This window comes from Pongo abelii, chromosome 19 (assembly GCF_028885655.2).
Source record: "Pongo abelii isolate AG06213 chromosome 19, NHGRI_mPonAbe1-v2.0_pri, whole genome shotgun sequence".
NCBI lineage: Eukaryota > Metazoa > Chordata > Mammalia > Primates > Hominidae > Pongo > Pongo abelii.
Window position 1 is genome coordinate 84,439,653 of NC_072004.2, and position 21,182 is coordinate 84,460,834.

At 37.4% G+C, this 21,182-nt stretch overlaps 1 protein-coding gene across 1 annotated transcript in view; it reads right to left on the bottom strand.

The window, feature by feature from the left end:
* ABCA6 (ATP binding cassette subfamily A member 6) overlaps positions 1 to 21,182 on the bottom strand; it is a 62,790-nt gene that overhangs the window by 12,600 nt on the left and 29,008 nt on the right. Inside the window, exons 17-26 of the mRNA XM_024234773.3 lie at positions 19,999 to 20,138; positions 16,932 to 17,048; positions 15,280 to 15,463; positions 14,714 to 14,880; positions 12,098 to 12,231; positions 10,046 to 10,183; positions 7,186 to 7,293; positions 5,891 to 6,064; positions 5,502 to 5,615; positions 718 to 837 (exon numbers count right to left, since the gene is read on the bottom strand). Of these exons, the coding sequence (XP_024090541.3) occupies positions 718 to 837; positions 5,502 to 5,615; positions 5,891 to 6,064; positions 7,186 to 7,293; positions 10,046 to 10,183; positions 12,098 to 12,231; positions 14,714 to 14,880; positions 15,280 to 15,463; positions 16,932 to 17,048; positions 19,999 to 20,138 (1,396 nt within the window). The remainder of the gene's footprint in view (positions 1 to 717; positions 838 to 5,501; positions 5,616 to 5,890; positions 6,065 to 7,185; positions 7,294 to 10,045; positions 10,184 to 12,097; positions 12,232 to 14,713; positions 14,881 to 15,279; positions 15,464 to 16,931; positions 17,049 to 19,998; positions 20,139 to 21,182) is intronic.

Sequence of the window (21,182 nt, forward strand, 5' to 3'; positions counted from 1 at the left end):
TTACCTCCTGTCCCATTAACTAATTATTATTCATCCTTTAGCCATGTATTTAAATATAACATCCCCAGAAGAATTGTCTGACTTGCTAGAACACACCAGCTGTGCTTTGTGCATCCTCCCTTGGCCCTTTGCCCTTGTCCTTTGTAACATTTAAGTTCCTTGTATTGACTTGAGTAAGTTTGGTCTGTCTTTGCTTCCACTAAGCTTTGGGAAAGTCAGGACTGTGCTATCTTGCTCATCAGGTGTCCCCAATTACTAGCACAGTGACTAACAGAGAAAAGTATTTGATATATATTTCTGAATGATTGAATGGAATCGCATTTGAGTTTATCCTCAGCAGCTAAAAAATTACCTGTCAAACCAAGCACAATTTTCCCCCAATCTGGCATTACCCATATTTGAATGGCATTTGACAACGCCTATATTTTGCAAAGTGAATAGGGCAAAAGTTTAAATGTTTTATTGAGATTTAATTTAGCATCTGATAAAATTCACTCATTTTAAGAGTAGAACTCAAGGATGTTTAGTAAGCTTACAGAGTTGTGCAAGCATCACCACGATTCCCCTTTTGAACATTTTCATCATCCCCCCAAAATCTCTTATGTCCATTTGCTGTTACTCCCCAGTTCTACTACTTTCTGTCTCTCTTGATCTGGGAAAAGCACTTTAATAAGCTACATATTCAAAATTAATGACACAGTTGGTAACATTTCTTACCACTTCCAAAAATGTTTTAGATCCAAGCAAGGTATATGAAGGAACCAATACCATGGTGGTAATCAATATACTTAGGTCAAAATGATTGATTAAAGTGATGGAAAACATGATGGTGGAGGCCTACAAGGCAAGTTCAAATATATTGTGTCAGACATACTCAACCCATTGATATTTTGTAAAACATTTAAGATGCAGGTGTTCTCATGATGTATATCATAATGTTCCCATATGCAGATATACCCATTTGACAATGATAGTTTCTCCTTTTAGAGAGAGTAGGGAAGAAGCTTTTGTTAACAAGAATACATATGATCCCCAATAGAAAATTCTTAATAAAGACTGGAGACTAAGATGAAAGCTAAAATGACCAAATAGACTTCTTGACGTGTATTATTAAATTTAATCCAAGACATGAGGATAGAGGGATTACCCTTTTATGGCTAAGGTAATGATATTGCTAATGAATTTTGTATGTTGAAAGTTACATTGCTATTATAAAAAAAAAAACAAACAATCCATCCTGTCTCTCAACCAGACTACTGTGGAGCTTTCTCATTGCCCTTCCTGCTCCATTCTTCCCCATACCAAACAAATGACTTTTCTGAGACTGTGTATTTTTATTGTGATGGACTTATTTTATTTTACAATTTTTTTACTGGCAAATGGGAAGAAATAATGATAATTTTTTTTTGTTTGTTTTAACAATCAATTGATCAGCCAAGTATGTATTGAGCACTACCCCTTGCCAGATCTTATTAATGCACTGATTTAATAAAAATAGAATCATAATTGCTAAATTCACTGAATATTACATAAATGCCAGGTTTTAATAATCTAGCATGAATTATTTAATCCTCACAACTCCATAATGTAGCTACTTTTATTATCTCTCCCTTTACAAATGAGAAATCTGGGGTTCACTCTTAAGTCCTTTAATTCATTCACTTAGCTGACTCCTCTTATTCTACCAGACCTCCATATTTCTACAGTTTCTTTCCTCTCTTCTCATCCACTGGAACAAGAGAGGAGTCTAAACTTTGACAGTGTGAGAGGATGCTCCAGAACTCCATGTGCTAAGATGTGCTACTATACCTCCACCACACAGCATAATAGGCTGAAAAGATACTTCCTTATCAGACAGGGGTCTAGGGTACCAGTGAAGCACCACAACCCTGGGGGTATGGAAGTCCACTGGACTCTAGAAATAAATTAACCGCTGACTGTGGCTTCACTCAATCATGGAGAAACATTGCCTACACTGTCCTTCCAAATGGATCCCAGGTCACCAAAGGACAACTGCACTGAACATCAACATACTATACCTTCTGACATATGATCCCATGAGGAGTAAACAAATTGCCTTAGTCCTAGGACTAGCATGGTTTAAGTTGATACTAGCTGTACAATGAAAGATAAATTCTGACAACATATATTTTCAATACATATTTAGAAATAAATTATAAGTTATTTGTATGCAAATGCAAATTTTAGTGCAAACTGCTTGAGGTCTTTGTGAAGAGGTATAATTTTGAAACTTTTTAGCCTACTGAAATCAAGATGTGTTCATCACCGCAAGTTTTGAATCAGTATTGCCAACCATGCTACTGTCTCATATTTTTTAACATGAGGAATGACATAAGGTCTGAGACTTCAAGTTTATTCCTGAGCCTGTCACTACTTTTTGTGTTTTTCTGAGCAAGTTACTAATTTTTTTCCTCTATTGAAGTAGGAAATTAAGAAAATAACAGAATAATAGCATAAGTGATAATAGTAAAAATTATAGTAACAGAAAAATAACAATAGCTCATAGAATTAATTGCTGCATTAACCAAGGCTGAAAAGAATTTAAGTAGCGCCACCCACCCCTCCAAAGTTAAAGTTAAAAGAGAATACTAACTGTCTGTCCCAAGAAACATTAACCATATCTCTTTCCCACATATTTTGTAAGTTCTGTAAGTCCCTGTTTTTCTTGCTGTGCAGCTGCAAGGTCACAAGATAAATAAGTGAAAGTTAAACTGCAACTCATATTTTTCCTAAGATGTAAGTCATGGCATAAATGACTAACAGACTTTGTTCTCACTTCTGCAAACCTGCTTCCTGCTTCACATTTTTCCCGCCCCAAAATCCTTAAAAGTTGCTCTCTTTGTTCGGGGCTCAGACTTTCAGGACACATGTCCACTGAGCTGATATACACCTAAAATAAAAGCTCTCCTGTATCCCGATCGGTCTCTCTGGTTCCTTAATTTCCTGCAACACTATAAATTTAGGTAAATCATACTAGACAATTTCGAATTTCTTTCAAGTCTGACATTCCACCATTCTAGAAATATGTAGATTCCTTTCGGTGATAGAAAAATGAAATAAATAAATACACTGAAATAGATAAGCATTAAGAAGGGCAAAGGAAAAACAATCAGAAATTACAAATATACAAATACGTATTTTACTATTACACTGTGGTGTAATTTTGTTTCTATATTTTGAACAGTCTTTATTTTACAAAACGTAACTTGCCTCTGAATATTGTCTTGCCTTATTTGAATCCATAACAACTTAAGCATAAATGGCAACAAAGGATAAAAGGCACGCAATCACATGTGTATGTGTTTTGATTTTTAAAATACAGTGTTTCTCAGTGTCATGTTTGATTTTCTGCTGTGATCTTTTATTCGTGATAATTTTTTCAAATCACAGTGAGAACACCTTAATCACCACATTAGTCCACAAGCCTAAGAAGCGGTTCTGCATTATCATCTTTCTTTAGAAAGAACAAAGTCAAATTTCTTCTTTTGTTCATCTATTCACTTGCTGCCATATATACAAGGGGCATTCATAACATGATAATGCAGATTCTGTCTTCTGCCATGTTTTAAAGGAAAGTTCCTCTCACTGGACTCTCACTCCTTACTCCACAATGGGAAAATGGTTTCTGCTCTCTAAGCCTAGAGATGAAACTTATTGTTTTGGAAGATTCTGGCATATTAAGTTCTAGAAGGTCTGTCACAGTTATGGAATTGATGCACAGATTTGAACTCCTGGAACTTGGCTGAGAAAATCTTGTCTATAATGTTTTCCAACCTAAAGCATCACTACGGAGCCTGCAGCCATGAGGAAATCAAACCTGCTCAGCTTCTCCACTAAAAGCTAAAAGGCAAGGGCTGAGGTATGTTTCTACCACTGATGCTGAATGCTCCCTTGTCTGAGAAATTTCCAGCTCTATACAAACTGGGATAAGTTGTGAGTATACAGTAAACCAGGGGCAACTATTTCATGAGGCACATAGCAAAAAATGTGTCCATCTAGATGTGCATTTGTTCCAGTTTGGAATGATTTCTGTGTAATAAGGGTCAACACAAGGAGTGGCAAAAGCCACAAAAGGAAGCATGATTCCAGGATGCTGTTTACTTAGGACTGAAGGACAAGCTGCTGAAAAAGCATCTATGAGGGGCACTCACTAGGGCATCTGCAGCATCACTCAGGCTGGCAGGAGCAGACCGTTGCACAACCATGGTGGACAATAACCCTGACATTTCTCGGCTGTCACCTCCAAGGTAGACTTCGTTCAGAGCTAAAACTACTGGCAAACGCTAAGAATGAATGTGAATTCTTTGTTCATCTTTGCTAGACAGATACAAGAGTGCTGACTGAAAAGAAACCAACCGAGTGTCAGTAAGACTCTCTTCTACAGACATCTGATCTAGCACCTGAGATTACATTGGACAATGGCAGTAAGTCTGTTGACTGAACAAAATATAGTTTCCATGGAAAGGATAAGTGGAAAGAACTTTGGTGCACCAGATCCTCATGGCTGCCTCGAAGCCAGTTTTTCTGAGTAAGGTAAGCCTAATGTTCTTTCTTTAGCTTCTGTACTTCCACTGGATTGTGCTGATGGTGGTAAGAGATATAGTTATAGACACTATCTGCTGAATACAAAGAAATACAACCCAGAGAAGTCAAACCCAAGTGCTGTCCACTGAGAAGGAACAACAGCTACCTGCTGGCCAAAAGAATCCCAGAATAATTTCTTGTAGAAGTCAGTGGGTCGTATAGGTTGGTGCAAAAGTAATTGCGGTTTTGACATTACTTTAAATAGCAAAAAAATGCAATTGCTCTTGCACCAACCTAATATTAAATATATCACTTCTTATAGATGATCTTTGGTTGGGTTCTTCTCATGGGTTCAAGATTCCCATTCCAAGAGCTGAGAGCTGTTTTCCAGATGGACATTCTATCACCAGTTGAGGATATCAGTTAATGGAGGCCTGAAGTGTAGGACTCAGGGCACTCTGGTGTCTCTAGAGTTTCAGCAAACATTTCCAGCAAAGTTTTCCAGGATTTTGGACAAGCCCTTTACTTTTATACTAACAAGTAACCTGGCATAAGTATAAAACATCTTTGGTATCTGAAACTATTAGCAGCTAAGGTTAAGAGAGACCTTCTTGAAGACTGTAGAGATGGATTGTACTGTCAACTGTTAGGAAGCCAATTTTCTAGTGTTGGCAGGAAGCCCTGTATTCTGGAGACATAAACTCAACAGGACGTTTTAGATGTCAGGTCTTCTGTAAGATTCTCCATAAATTCTGTTCAATGGATAGCACCTGATTTCTTTAGAAATATTATTGATTCACTAACAGTGTTACACTTCCCTCTCTTTTCTATGGTATAATTTTAAAGTATTATTAATTTTCCCTACTGTTTAAGGCAGACATCTGTATTTAAGATTACATTGGAAGTTTAAAAAATAACACTATTTCTCTATTTGTATGTATGTATTATATACTTACAAAAAAGAAGTAAAATGACCAAAGGCCACTGTTTTTTCTCCTTTTGCGAAAAATAAATGATATCATATATATGAAGAAGACAAGAGAAGCTGCATAACCAGGAGTAACTATAACCTGAGGATAAAAGAAATAATAACATAGTCAAAAAGTCAAATATTACTGAGGGAAAAATTAGATTACAAATTTTAAAAAACAAGTAACCTGGCATAAGTATAAAACATCTTTGGTATCTGAAACTATTAGCATTTTGTCATACATGCACTTTGCATGTTTTGTGTTTTGGTTTATTACAAAATATGAATTAAAACATCTTAACTACTTAAAATAACAATGTTAAAATTTATTATTAATTACTTTATGAAATTTGGTTTATGTACTGTGTTACTTACCAAAGCAAACACAATTTGGCTTGTAATAAGAAGGTACTGCATGTTTTCTATGTAGAAAATTAAATACATTAAAAGGAGAATTAAAATGAAGAAGCTGACGTCCACTAGTGCCTGCCCACACCAGTAAGCAGAAGTGTAGAGGCCCGAAATCCATAGCTGGGACTTAGCATTTTTCTGATTTAAATAAAAAAAAGAAAGAAATGTATATAGATTCAATTAAAATGCAAATCTAAAATAAACACAAACACATTGGAATAATTTTTAAGATAAATATAATCTAATCTTCTAATATTAAAAAAAATTATGCATATACTGCTTAGTAACCTGAGGCTTACAGAGCCAGTTCCATGGTTTACAAGGTGTCTATTAAAAAAAAAAGTATACTGTGATAGGCCTGACTCATAACACTACTTTAGCTCATGAATAATGAAAAGTGGACCTCATAATGTTCAAGGCATTAAACTCTATAAAAATAAGTATTGGCCAGCATGGTGGCTCACGCCTGTAATCCCAGCACTTTGGGAGGCCAAGACGGGTGGATCACAAGGTCAGGGGATTGAGGCCATCCTGGCTAACATGGTGAAAGCCCATTTTGACTAAAAATATAAAAATTAGTTGGGCATGGTGGCGCAAGCCCGTAATCCCATCTACTCAGGAGGCTGAGGCAGGAGAACTGCTTGAACCCGGGAGGCGGAGGTTGCAGTGAACCGAGATTGCACCATTGCACTCCAGCCTGGGCAACAGAGTGAGACTCCGTCTCAAAAAAAAAAAAAAGAAAAAAAAAGTAGTATTTTGTGACCCGGAGGACATAATGCATTTATCTTTACCTAAACTTCTTGGAGAGTTTCTGGCTCAGGATGGTGAACGTTGATAGATTTAACTATTTTGTCTGAATAACGGGCATAATCTAATACAAATATAACATAAAATTGCAATTTCCAGAGTGGAAAAGGAATTCAAGTCTTAAATTTGGCCTTTGATTTCAACATCTATGATTTCCTTCTTGTGGTTGGAAAATAATGTGGTCAAAAGATTTATAATATTTCCCTTTGAAGGTTTAGACTAATTGGAGTCTCTGAAAAATCACTGTACTTTTCAGGTGACTTTGGAATAAAAAGCATTTTGAGTTTTTAGAAGTAAATTATCTGACTTTCTAAGAATAACATTTAGCTACAATATCTAAATTAAACATACATTCAAACGTTTTTCTCAGAAGAAAATATTTTGAACACGTAGCATTTAAAACACAGATATTGAAATTCCTGAAATTTCTTCTTTTCCCTGATTTTTCTTACCTTGTAATCACTGATGCTGCCCATGGTGATATAAGGAGAAATGCTACATAGAACCAAAAATAAAAAAAAGGAACCATCCGGCAGCCCAGTCCAGAGTCCTATGTGGCTCTGAAAATATAAAGGGTAGCTTAAACTAGTGAATATTTGTTAAATGAAACAAATAATTATAGCCACAAAAATGCACTCTTTGAAATGTTGAAAAATCAAAGTAAAGGTGTAGCTCATCACCATCTATGCACAGAGGTGGGATGGAAAATGACCCCGATCTTCAACTCAAAGAACAAAGAGAAGTCAAAAGTCATTTAGGACCTACTTTCTGGGGATATTTCCAAAAGAACTGAAAGCAAGCTCTCCAAGAGACACCTGCACATTCACATTCATACTAACAATACTCACAAGTGGAAGCAAACCAAAAGTCCAAATCAATGGATTAACAAAATGTATATGTATATACAAACAATGGATACTATTCAACCTTAAAAAGGATCACTTGAGGTCAGGAGTCCGAACCAGCCTGACCCACATGGTGAAACCCCGTCTCTACTAAAAATACAAAATCAGCCAGGCGTGGTGGTAAATGTCTGTAATCCCAGCTACTTGGGAAGCTGAGGCAGGAGAATCGCTTGAATCCGGGAGGCGGAGGTTGCAGTGAGTGGAGATCACCCCATTGCACTCCAGCCTGGGCAACAAGAGCAAAACTCCATCTCAAAAAATAAAAAAGAAGGAAATCCTGTCACATGCTACAACATAGACGAACCTGGAAAACATGCTAAGTGAAATAAACCAGTTACAAAAAGACAAATATTCCACTTATATAAGGTTTCTAAACTAGTAATATTCATAGAAACAACGTAGGATGGTGGTTTCCAGGGGATGAGGGAGGGGGAAATGTCTAATTGGCATTGAGTTTCAATTCCACAAGACGGCAAAGTTCTGGAGATGCATTTCACAACAATGTGAATATACTTAATACTACTCAACTGTACACTGCAAACAGCTAAAATGGTCAATTTTATATCATGCATTATTACTACAACAAAAAAACAATAATTCAGAAGTTAGGACCTTTGATGAACATATAATTCAGGCCTGAGCAGCATGTCTTTCCGAGCAAACCCAGAGATGGAAACCTCAGTAGCTGGGTGGATGTGTTCTGAAGCTCAGAACCAAGAAGAAAACTTGCTGCTTGTCTTAACTTCAGGGAAAGGAACTTTAAATCACTACCCCCAAATCAGCATCCACTTGAGGCTAGGCCAAGTGGACACTCTTAGCAGCATCTAGGACCACTTCATGGATATAATTAGAGGATAGCAGCATGAGCCTGCCTCAAAATAATTCCACAATTCTTTAATTTTATTTAAGGCTTTGGGGGCTATGTCTATAAATTCCATTTTTCATCATAGGAATGAGAGAGGAAAGGTGTGTGCCATGGGGAAGTGGAGTGGGGAACAGGTTCCTAATAGAGTAGCTATGGGCTTCCGTCCATTTTGATCCTCAGCAAACACAATGGCATCAGGAAGCTAATAATTCAGAAGTTAGGACCTTTGATGAGCACATAATTCAGGCCTGAGCAGCATGTCTTTCTGAGCAAACCCAGAGATGGAAACCTCAGTAGCTGGGTGGATGTGTTCTTTGGAAGGATAGCAGCATGAGCCTGTCTCAAAATAATTCTGCAGTGAGACAGGCCCATGCTGCTATCCTTCCAAAGAGGAAGGGTAATCACTTGCTACTCCTCTGGTTCCACTTTCTGGAGAATTCCCTTCAGACACCCCTTCCCTCGAGTCACCCTGTGCAGCAGACCTGTTTACGTGATCAGTCAGTCATACTCAACTCACGGAGGTATATGTCTGTCACGAACATCTCAAGTACTGTGTATTTCATCTCCATTGTTCCCATGGCTCACAGAAAACCTGTACTTGCATATACTCCCAGCACCACTGATTCAGTGAGGCCAAAACTGAACTTCACAGCTTTGTCACAAAATGGACTTCCCTTTGGATGGCTTTATTTCTAATCCTGCTTCTTGATGTTTCAGACTTCTGATGTGAAACAGTTGGAGTCAGCTTTGAGACACCCCTGTTGGTATCAGGCAGGGTCTAACCAGAAAACCATGACTACGTTAAGTACTTAGAGTGCAATTCCTATGACATGGTTAGGTGGGTGATGAGCATCCCACAAGGATGGTGAAGTGAGAAGGAAGCCATTGTTGCTTCTGGGCTTCAGGAACAGCAGAAGGAGGTGATGTGACTGGAGCCCAACATAGGGGGTCCTCTGCTCTTCTGTCTCCCACCACTGCTTTCTGGTGTCCAAACTGTCTGAAGCCAGACTATAGCCAACTGACACAGAATCCAATGCAGCCTGTGTGTATTAGTCTCCCTCACAATATAGAGCAACTATGAGTAGATGAATAAATAAATCAACAGATAGCCTCAGAACTGGCAGATTCTCCTTCATATTAGTCTGTCTACTACACCTTTAGTCAATGGAGGTTCCACTAACTAATTATAATAGATTTACATGTAACCAGGGTTACAAGTGCTCCTGATTTCCAAGTCAGTGTTTTCTTTTTTCTGTTTCTCTCTCTCATACACTTCCACAATCAAGTATGTACAACTTTTCAAAACATTGCCTAGAAGACTGACAAAATATTGAAAAGTATTCCCTCATGATAATTATCTGATAACTTGTGAAGAAAAAAATCCTGTTTTGTTTGCTATAACCCATTTAAAATATTAGGACAAAATAATAATTTTCAGGCTTAACAATCACTTAACTTATGGATATTTAAAAGCTAAAGAGAGAAAACATAGGCTATTTGTCCAATTCTTAATTGTTTAGACTCAGTAAATCCAATACTTACAAGAGGAAATGGGCTTGACTCAATTCGAATATGTTGTGTGTGATTAAACATTCGAAGTAGCCCATTGCTGATAATATTCATAAGAATCGGAAAACAGTGCAATCTCTTGGTATTACACACAACTGAAAATCTATAATCCTTAAAACAGAAACAAATAAATAATGTTAATGCTAAATTCTTAAAGAACAAAGGCAAGGTTTATGAATAAAAGATCCTAACAGTGCCAAATGCTTGTTGTGTGTCCATCTTCAAGTGAACTAAACTTTCTGAGCTTTACCTTCCTCATCTATGAAAAGGAGATACTAAATGGGTTGTTACAGGGCTTAAATGACACTCTATTCATGTACATTAAGCTCTAGCACAGAGTCAGCATACAATCAATATGAATTTTTATTTGTATTACTAATTTTAGATAATTTTGTCTCCATTTTGCTGATGGGGAAATTTCAGCTAGTAGAGTTTAAAAGTCTCCCTGACGAGGAGACGCTGTCAGTTTATGATGAAGAAGCAAAGGAAGATTGGGCACGGTGGCTCACATCTGTAATCCTAGCACTTTGGGAGGCCAAGGAAGTCAGATCACTTGAGGTCAGGAGTTTGAGACTAGCCTGGCCAACATAGCAAAACCCCATCTTTACTAAAAAATACAAAAATTAGCCAGGTGTGGTGGCACACATCTGTAATCCCAGCTACTTGGAAGGCTGAGGCAGAAGAATCACTTAAACTCAGAAGGCAGAGGTTGTAGTGAGCCGAGATCACACCACTGCACTACAGCCTGGGTGACAGAGCGAGACTGTCTCAAAAAAAAAAAAAAAAAAAAAAAAAAAAAGCAGCAGCAGCAGCAAAGGAATGCTGGCCTTCTGGACAGGAGATAAGCATGGAGTTCATTAAATATTCATGCTTGCCCTGCCAAAGAAGCATTTCCCCACTTCCTAAAGCAATCTTTATATTTATGTACTTCATGTTTAGGAAAATGTTCATGAATCTATTAAAAGGTTTATTGTTTAAATCTTACCAGTAGTTCATGTAGTAAATATGTGAGGTACGTAACACAGTAGCTGACAAAGTAATTTCCCAAAACTGGCACAAAGGGATTACATTTTTTATAGCATATTTAGTTTACCTAGAACTGAATTCAGTAATACATCTTCAAAGGCTTTTCTTTTTTAAAAATTTACTTTGTAGCAAGAAATAAAGAGGTAGCTTCACTTAATTAGGCCCCTTGCTTTTATTAGAATGCAGATAAGACTGAACAGTTCTTAAGATTAAGATGTATTTTTAAACCGAGCATGGTGGCTTATGCCTATAATCCCAGCATTTTGGGAGGCCAAGGCGAGAGGATCACCCAAGGTCAGGAGTTCGAGACCAGCCTGGCCAACATGATGAAATCCCCTCTCTACCAAATATTCAAAAATTAGCTGGGCATGATGGTGCCTGCTTGTAATCCCAGCTACTCTGGAGGCTGAGGCAGGAGAGTCACTTGAACATGGGAGGCAGAGGTGTAGTGAGCCAAGATCGTGCCACTGCGCTCCAGCCTGGGTAACAGAGCAAGACTCTGTCTCACAAAAAGTATTTTCAATAGTCTTGTTCTCTGATGAATCGCCATGGCTTGACTCTTTTACCCAAATCGACATATGCTAAGGTAGCAGACTGAGAATACTTTTTTCTCAGGTATTTCATGTAGATATTATAGTATTTAATGTATTTTCTCAATATATAAAAACAAACTTTATTCAGGTAGTTAGCTACTGAATAAAATTCCTTAAATCCATAATTATATTGGTTGATAATTATAAGCTATAATATTTTTATTGAGTTTAAACAATACAATTAAATTTAGATCCTTTCAAATGTAAAAATTATCTAATTCAAAACAAAGCTAAGATAGAAAATGTTTTACAAAAACTTGGGTAAATTTCAAAGTTTATTAAATAACAACCCAGAATGTTTTTCTGAGTCAAGTTGCTGTATACTAGCTTTAATTTCTGTAGTTTTAAAACAGCTAAAATGTAGTACTTTTTGTTTTTTTTCATAAAAACAAAAAGGCAAACATACCTTTTGTTTACCAGAAACTATGATAGCTCCATTGTATGAGAGGCCATCAGTACCATTTCTGTTTTCAAAGTCATCTACTTCCAAAAGTATATTTTGATGCTTCAGTGATTTTATAAAATCTTCAATATTTGATTCTAATATGAAGTTAATAAGAGAAGGCCATAGAAAAGTAAGAAAATACATATCAAACTTTTAAAATAAGTCATATACATAATTAAAGTTAATATTTATGGAATACTATGTATAAATGTCTTTCTTTGGGTATCACAATAATAATATTGACCCACACTGTACCATCTTCTATTTAGCAAATCTTACACCACAATGAATTAGCTTTATAAATCTGTTTAATGCAAATTAACATGTAATCATAAAAATAAGCTAATTCTATTGTATGACTATTGGTAAACAACAACAACATTTGAATTGAATAATCTGTGGAGATACAATGATTTTATGAGGAGTACTTCAGATTATCCAGCCTAAAACAGGCAATGATAACACTCTTCTCTCTCCCTTGTTCTTCCAAATAATGGACAAGTAAATATATATATGTCTGTATAACACATAAATATGTTTTACTTTATTCTAAACATTTACGTACATATTCCATACATGTATATTGTATAAATATAATCTTTCTTAGGAAATGAAAAAGGATGTCATCATCAGATCAAGGTTTTGGATATGACCCTAAAGAAGAAAGTAGATGAGAACGTCTGACCGTGAAATATGAGCTGAGAAAAATTCATAGCCTAGAGCACGCCGGAGCAAACTGAAGGTAAAACCAATTTCCAGGATACCTGAACTCAGAATGGATGAATGCAAGGGGGTAAGGTAGGCTCTGAAGCTATAGTCAGGGTTGTGAACTATACCTGGAAAAAGATGACCTGTCAGGCCCCTCCCCACGTTCCGCACAGAACACACAGTAGCCGCAGTTGTCCCCAGGGTAAGAGTCCCATATTTACTTACTAAGAGACATTATCTGAGGAGCACAGCTGGGCAAACCTGAAGTAACTGCAGACAATAATTTGAGCAAGATGGAATGAATAAGAGGAAAAGGAGGACTTTTTTTTTTTTTTTTTTTTTGCCTTTGAAATGGGAGTTTATAGTGGGCTCTGGGATTGGAAAAATAAGGCCAAACCTTAGATGAATTAGGATCCCCCCACCAAGTGATACAGGAACACGCACATAGAAAATAAGCTTTCCATGCACCTTGAGCAGCCACACACCCCACTCCACCTCCACAGTCACTTGAGGTGCAATGCCATATGTCGACCCACATTCACCTAGGCAGATAGGGATGCTCACTTTAAAAGATAAACGTGTTACCAATAACTGGCAGATTTTGAGAAAAGAGGAACAAAATGGCACAGAAGCTTCAAACTCAAACCATAAAATATGTAAGTACAGAGACAAAAAAATAAATAAATTAACACAAGCCCACTGCCCTCAAGAGTGACCAAAGAGGAAAAGAGAGACCTGATTTACTTATCTTATGAGCTCATAGGTAAAGAAACCTTTCTAGATCTCAGAAATTAAACATACAATTAGCACTTAAGGTAGTGAGGGGAATAAAATTTACTTTCCAAAACTCAAATGGAAAACAAGAAGAAGAATGAGAAACCGAAAGGAAAAGACCATCTTTGTTTAAAGAGCATACACCGTAGGCCTGAATTGCAAATCCATGGGAAAATCAAATGAGTGAGGAACTCGGCAAAGGAAGACTCTTATTGTCATTGGCTTTTTTGTTTGTTTGTTTAACATCTGAGGTACTAACATAAAAGTTCTTTCTTCAAAGTTAATTAAGCGGTTAGGAAAAAAAAAAAAAAAAAACAATTACCGGCTGGGGGCAGTGGCTCACACCTATAATCCCAGCACTTTGGAAGGCCCCGGAGGGCAGATCACTTGAGGCCAGGAGTTCAAGACCAGCCTGGCCAACATGGCAAAACCCCATCTCTACTAAAAATATACAAACACACACACAAATTAGTCAGACGTGATGGCATGCGCCTGTAATCCCAGCTACTTGGGAGGCTGAGGCAGGAGAATCACTTGAACGTGGGAGGTGGAGGTTGCATTGAACCCAGATCGCACCACTGCCCTCCAGTCTGGGCGACAGAGCAAGACTCTGTCTCAAAACAAAAGAAAAACAAAATCAACTACCCATTGTTTGGGATAACAAAATAAGGCGTCTTCCTGTATCTTGTACTTAATGAAGGGGCATGGGGAATAGATAGGCCATCTTCACATGGTAACTAGTGTGTATGGTCTTTGTGGTATAGGTTAGGCTGCTGTGTAACAAAAGGATCTCAAAATAGAATGGGTGCACCAATATAGAAGTTTATTTATCATGTAATAGCTTAGGGTAGTCTGGTAGATAGACGTCTTTACTCTCCCAGGTTATACAGTGACCCAGGTTCTTTTTCTCTTGTCCTCATCATCCCTGTCATCTCCAAAATCAGAGTAAATATGCACTGTTCCTCATAAGGTGTTTTCTCTAAATGAAGTTTAAATACCCATTTTCTTCTCTTATGATTTACTTTCCCCCCATCCTGTGCTATTCAACAATAAAAATAACTTATTTCTGGATTTAAATTTTATTTTTCTTTTCACCTGTGTTATTGATGATCAACAGGCTGGTACGGGGTTCCTGAGGAAGTTGTCCGGGAGAGAGAAAATATAATTCGGTTTTAAATTCCCAATCGATCTTTTCATTTAACATAGCATACATTATATTTTCGACAATCAAAGGGAACATTGCGATTCCAAATACCAATAATCTAAACAATAAAGAAAAATTAGCATATGAATCTCTAGGAATTTTATTTATTTAGTAAGACATTCCACAAGTATTTGTTGAGTGCCAAGCCTGCCTTATGCCAATCATGATTCTAGGTGCTAAAATTCTGAAGATAATACTCTAGCATGCTACGCAGTACCAGAAGGCATTACTATATAAACACCAGGTTATCAAACCACGAAAACAAAACACACCTGCACATATAAGCCTAATCAAGTGTGAACATACAGGTATTCCCACTGTCAGAAAAATTAAATGCTGAATTTATCCACCCCGTGGCAGGAATGTCAGATATTGTGTTCTAGTTTTAAATTATCTTCTGGTTTGAACCTCTTTTGAAACTCATGATCTAACAAAACCACAGTGCTCTGCTACTCACAGGGTCAATAACACTTTTGTCTGACGTTTTAACTTTAAGAAACGGAGCCGTGCCATGGCAAAGACTTGCATTCTCCAGAGGCCCATGTCACTCACAGCTGTCTGCATTTCAGAGAAGGAAGAGTGAGCCAGCTCCATTTCATTGAGGCTTTCTGAGTCTCTTATCATCTCCACTTGTTCGAAATCTATACACACACACACACAAACACACATATTATAATATTAATGCTACCCTGGAGGCATCACAGATTTTCCTTAGTTATATTAAAAATAGTATTACATGGCCAGGCATGGTGGCTTACACATATAATCCCAGCACTCTGGGAGGCCGAGGTGGGCGGATCACCTGAGGTCAGGATTTTAAGACCACATGGCTAAACCCTGTCTCTACTAAAAATACAAAACTTAGCTGGGCGTGGTGGCAGGCGCCTGTAATCCAAGCTCCTCAGGAGGCTGAGGTAGGAGAATCGCTTGAACCTGGGAGGTGGAGGTTGCTGTGAGCAGAGACTGTGCCACTGCACTCCAGCCTAGGAGACAGAGCAAGACTCCATCTCAAAAAAAAAAAAAAAAAAAGTTTTACATTTGTTTTTATTTTTATAACCAGTTCAAAGGAATTATTTAGACAACATTTTTCAATATTTATTAAGTTTATACTTTACCACTGCCATCTATATTTTCTTTCTATAGTTAAGTTTTATAATTGCCAATGGTGATAAAAAATTAAAATTTTAAATAGAACAAAGTTTTAGATTGCTTGTGGTTACAGTGCAAACAATATAAGAAACATATTATGATGTCCATATTCTATACTCAGTGAGAAAATATGCTGAATTCATATCAAAAGAATAATTCACAAAAATGGTGATCTCATTGTGCCCAATCTTTGAAAAGCAAAGAAATTCCCAAGAGTATCATTATTCTGAGGGATTTTTAAGAAATCTTCTGCATAAAAATAGCCAGTCATTACCACCTAAATATCTACTACTAAGGTATCAATCATTTAGTAGTATAGGGGAAAGATCATCAGCTCTGAACTACCAGATCTGTACATGAATCTTACATCTGTGATTGGGGAAAATCACTTAACTGCTCTAGGTCTGATTTTCTCCTTTGTAAACCAGTGCCAATGACACTTCTTGGAAAGGTTATTATAGGAAAGATAATGTTGAAGAAATATATATCAACGTATAGCCATACATTAATCTAAGTGTCTGGCATAAGAGGAACTCCATAATGACAATGATTATTATCACCCACTAAAATATACAAGAGTGGATACTGAGAATTCTCCCCACTAAGACTTTAGTGGAATTTTGTATATTAACAAGCTAAGAGCAATTTTTATTTAAAAAAAAAAATCCGTTCAGACCTCATTCCCCTAATTAAGAGCCTTTCACAGCCTGAAGGTATCTAAGAAGCAGGGAACATCTAAGGATAGGAAATAGTTTCCAAAAAGAAACTTGGTAGATGCCATGAAGGGATCTGTGATCAGTCTTAGTAATGATGCTAAGAAATAATGACAGCCCATCTCAAACAGCAGAGCCAAATTTGGAATGAAATCACATTTCTTAGAGTGAATCACCCATAAGAAATTATAAATACTAAATGACACATGATCATTTGGGAATTGGTTTTATATACAAATGGCTTTACCTTGTTCAATAGTTGACTGTCCTTCCAGTTTCATAAAGACTTCATTTAGAGTTGACATGGAAATGTCATAACCTGTCACTCCCTGGTCAGAACACTTGTCCAGATCACTGAAAAGATCTAAGGCAAAAAATATGAATAGATATTTTGAAAAACCACATTGAGAACTAAACCAAGTAAATTAATACTTATTTAAAAGATGATACATAATATTGTTAAGAAAATTATGTCTTTGGAGTATCACAGTAGTGAAAAGCAAAATTTCATGAGAATGCTCTCCTTCTCTGAAATGACTAAGGAAGACCTCTTCCTCCATCCTCAAACTGTCTCACTTTGTCTTCCATTCTCAGTTTATGAACTTCCTGCAGATTTCTCTGCAGAAGTCTGAACAATCAGAAAGACCATTATCTTCTCACCTCCACACTACAAACCCATGTATATCTCTACCTATATTCTGGGTCTTCTTTCTGTATAAGTCTTTCAATGGTTTCTCAATGCATTTAAAATAAAAATCAAAGTCAATAACACAACCTCTGAGGCTCCTAAAGAGCCTGTCTCCATCTATCCATACAACCTTACCCACCTCCATTTGCCATTCTGCTCCCTCACTCATTGCCCTCCAGCCATCCTCCCTTCCCCTCGACTTGGAGTGCCCTTGACCATTTTCTTCTTGTGGACTTCAGTGACCACTCTATATAAACCTCAGCCAGACACCAGTCATCACTCTAACTCACTGGCCTTGTTTATTATTTTAGTGTACAATTGTTGAAAAATTTTGTATATTTTGTGTGTCTACTTTTCCCTATCTAGTTAGATGTAGGCTGCGGTATTTCTAGTTCTGGGAGCAGTGCCTTTTATATAATAGTTTCCCAGTACACATTTATTGGGTAACTCTTCCATGGAGATACTTGGATGAGACTGCAGGATTCTAGAAGACTCTTAGATGCTACTTTCTACTTTGGGTGGGAGGATGGGCCAATGACATTATTGAGAGGAACTAGGTGGATGAGACTATAGCAAACACTGTGTTTCCCTATGACCTGCACATGGCAGCAAGGGACCTGGGAGTCCCATGTCAGGAAATGGACATAAGCATGCCATTAGACAGCAGAGGCCTTGGGTCTGTGTAAAGAGGCTGCCATGGGCCAGGAGGTCAACACCAGAGACTCTGGCAAAGTAACATATTCCAGTGGTGGTACCAACATATAATTCCTTATTCTCCTTCTCTGACCAAAAATGAAAGTGGACCAGTTGCACCTCACAGGGCCTTAGTCCAAGAACAAAATAACATGGCATAGTCCACTGATCTGAGAAGAACACCATCTTCTATGCTACTGCAAGGACATAGAGAGCTGCCACACTGGGGAGTGAAGCTAAAATCTGGGAATTCCTGAGTATTTGCCTAATGAAACCGAATTATGCAAAAGAGCTTATTAAGGTAGGTCTATAGGGAGTTATACCTTTAACAAACTAAATGTTTAAACCAAAGGGAAACTGTTTAAATCAAGAGACTGAAATATATTTCCTCATTTGTAAGATAGGGCAAGTTATAGCACCCATCTCATAGAAAGAACAGTTGTGAGAACTAAAGGAGTTAATATATATGAAACCATTAGAACAGTGCCTAACACGTAGAAAACATTACACAAAGAGCTAGTAATCTTTAGGACTGCTTATCAAACAAAGTCTGAATTGGTGCTGCTACCCAGTTGTCAGGGAACCGAGGGTTGAACACTTTTGTAGACTATGTAAGTGGTTTTTCTCTGCAAAATAATACATGCACAATTAAAATAGAGTAATCCTGCCTTATCTACAGTTTCATTTTCCACACTTTCAATTATCCACCATCAACTGCTGTCTAAAAACATAAAATGGAAAATTTCAAAAATAATTCGTAAGTTTTCAGTTGTGTGCCCTTGTAAGTAGTGTGATGAAATCCTTCGCCATCACACTCCATCTTGCTCAGGCTCAGGACGTGAATCATCCCCTGTCCAGCAGAACTGTGGTATACCCACCTGTCACTTAGTAGCCCTCTGGGATATCAGAGCAACTGTCATGGTATTGCAGTTCAAGGCACCCCTATTTTACCTAATAAGGTTCCCAAAGTGCAAGAATAATGATGCTGGCAATTTGGATATGCCAAAGAAAAGCCATAAAATGCTTTCTGTAAGTGAAAAGGTGAAAGTTCTCAACAAGGAAAAAAAAATCTTATGCTGATGCTAAGATCTAATGTAAGAATGAATCTTCTGTCTGTGAAATTGTGAATAAGGCAAAAGAAATTCATGCTACTTTTGCTGTTGCACCTCAAACTGCAAAAGTTACAGCCACAATGTGTGTTAAGTGCTTAGTTAAGATGGAAAAGGCATTCAGTGTGTAGGTGGAAGACATGAACAGAAATGTTTTCCAATTGATGGCAATTAGGTTTGGTTCTATCCATGGTTTCAGACATGAACTGGAGATCTTGGAACTATCTATTCCTTGTGAATAATGGGGGTCTACCTTACAAGGAGAAACCTGTAGCAGAAACCTTTATGCCCCACCAACACCTCTTCTGCATTCACCTGTACACAGTAAATCTGCTTATTAAAAACACCTACCTGAGGTCCTTTTTCTGTATTTGGAAGTATTCTAAGCTCATGTTCAGAGTAAGCCAGAAGGATGAGAAAGTTAATGCTCTCATAGGCATCCCTTAATCCACAATGGATAGGGAACAGCAGCTAAGAATCCCAGCTTACTCACCCCTCTGGTGACAAAACGCTGAGCCCACTTACTTCATTTATTTCCCTCCCGTGGGCATTGCACCTCAATTGCCTACCACAGTAATCTGCTCCAGAATTCAGACTTCCCTGACTGCCTTCCCTTCCCTCTCTCCTGTCCCCATTATCTGCTGGTGCTTCCACGAAGCAACTACCCAATAAATCAATGGCACTCAATCCTTCCTCTTGAGTTCTGCTTCTCAGATGGCCAAAACTAAGAAAAGTCTAAATTCACTGGACAAAGAAAACTATTTTAATAATAATGTGAACATTTTTTCCCAAATTTCATTTCATTGTAATCATAGTTGAGTTACCTGGAAATGTATTTGTCCTTTCCAGTGGCAAAGTATATACAAGCTTTTCTTTGTTTTCTGTTTTTAATTTAGCATCAGGGATATGATGAGTAATGAAGGATGTTATTTGTTCTGGATTACATATTTCATCCCTATGTAAACTAATATTTAAAAGAAAAGATAAGTCATTTGCATTTTCTCAACCACTACCACAAAAGAAGAGCTTTAATTGAACACCTAGCTGTTGAGCACAACTTTACTTGGCTTTATGGAACAAAAAGACGAGTAAATACTAACGTGATAGTAATCTATCAGTTTGAAAATTTTATAATCTATATATAGAAAATGTATAAGCTCAGAACAATTACAAAATATACAAACAAATATATAATGTAAATGAAACTATATAGAGTTTTGTAAGTATAGTTATAGATAAATGTAGGAAGGTGAGAATGTTAGGAAGAAGAGACTTCTTAGGGGAAATAATTATGATACCAGACTATATCATTAGATAGTAGAGAAAATCTGGCCCACATGCATGCTTTGTTTGGCCATAGGGTTATTTTAAACAATTACTTTAGCCTGGATATACACCAGTATGGTTTGACTGTGTCCACACCCAAATGTCATCTTGAATTGTAGTTCCCATAATTCCCACATGTTATAGGAGGGACCCAGTGGGAGGTAACTGAATCATAGGGGCAGTTACCCTCATGCTGTTCTCATGATAGTGAGTTCTCACGAGATATGATGGTTTTATAAGGGGCCTTTCCCTGCCTTCACTCTGCATTTCTCCTTGCTGCCGCCATGTGAAGAAGGGCGTGTTTGCTTTCCCTTCTGCCATGATTGTAAGTTTCCTGAGGCCTACTCAGCCACGTTGAACTGTGAGTCAATTAAACCTCTTTCCTTTATATATTACCCAGTTTCGGGTATGTCATTAGCAGCATGAGGACAGACTAATATATACACTTTTTTTTAGCCACAGTTATCATCACTCTCTGCCCCTAGATTCTCTCCTTATTGATACTGGCTTCTGAAATTATTTGCCTTTTTGCCCTATGAAAGAATGAAAACATACTTCAGAATTCTATGGATCAGCTGAGGAAAATGTGGGTAGGAATAAGGTAGAGGTTTAGGCTGCACAGAACAGCTACCTAGAAAACTGGCACATGAAGTAGTCTTGCTGTGAAAAGTCAGGCTTGGTT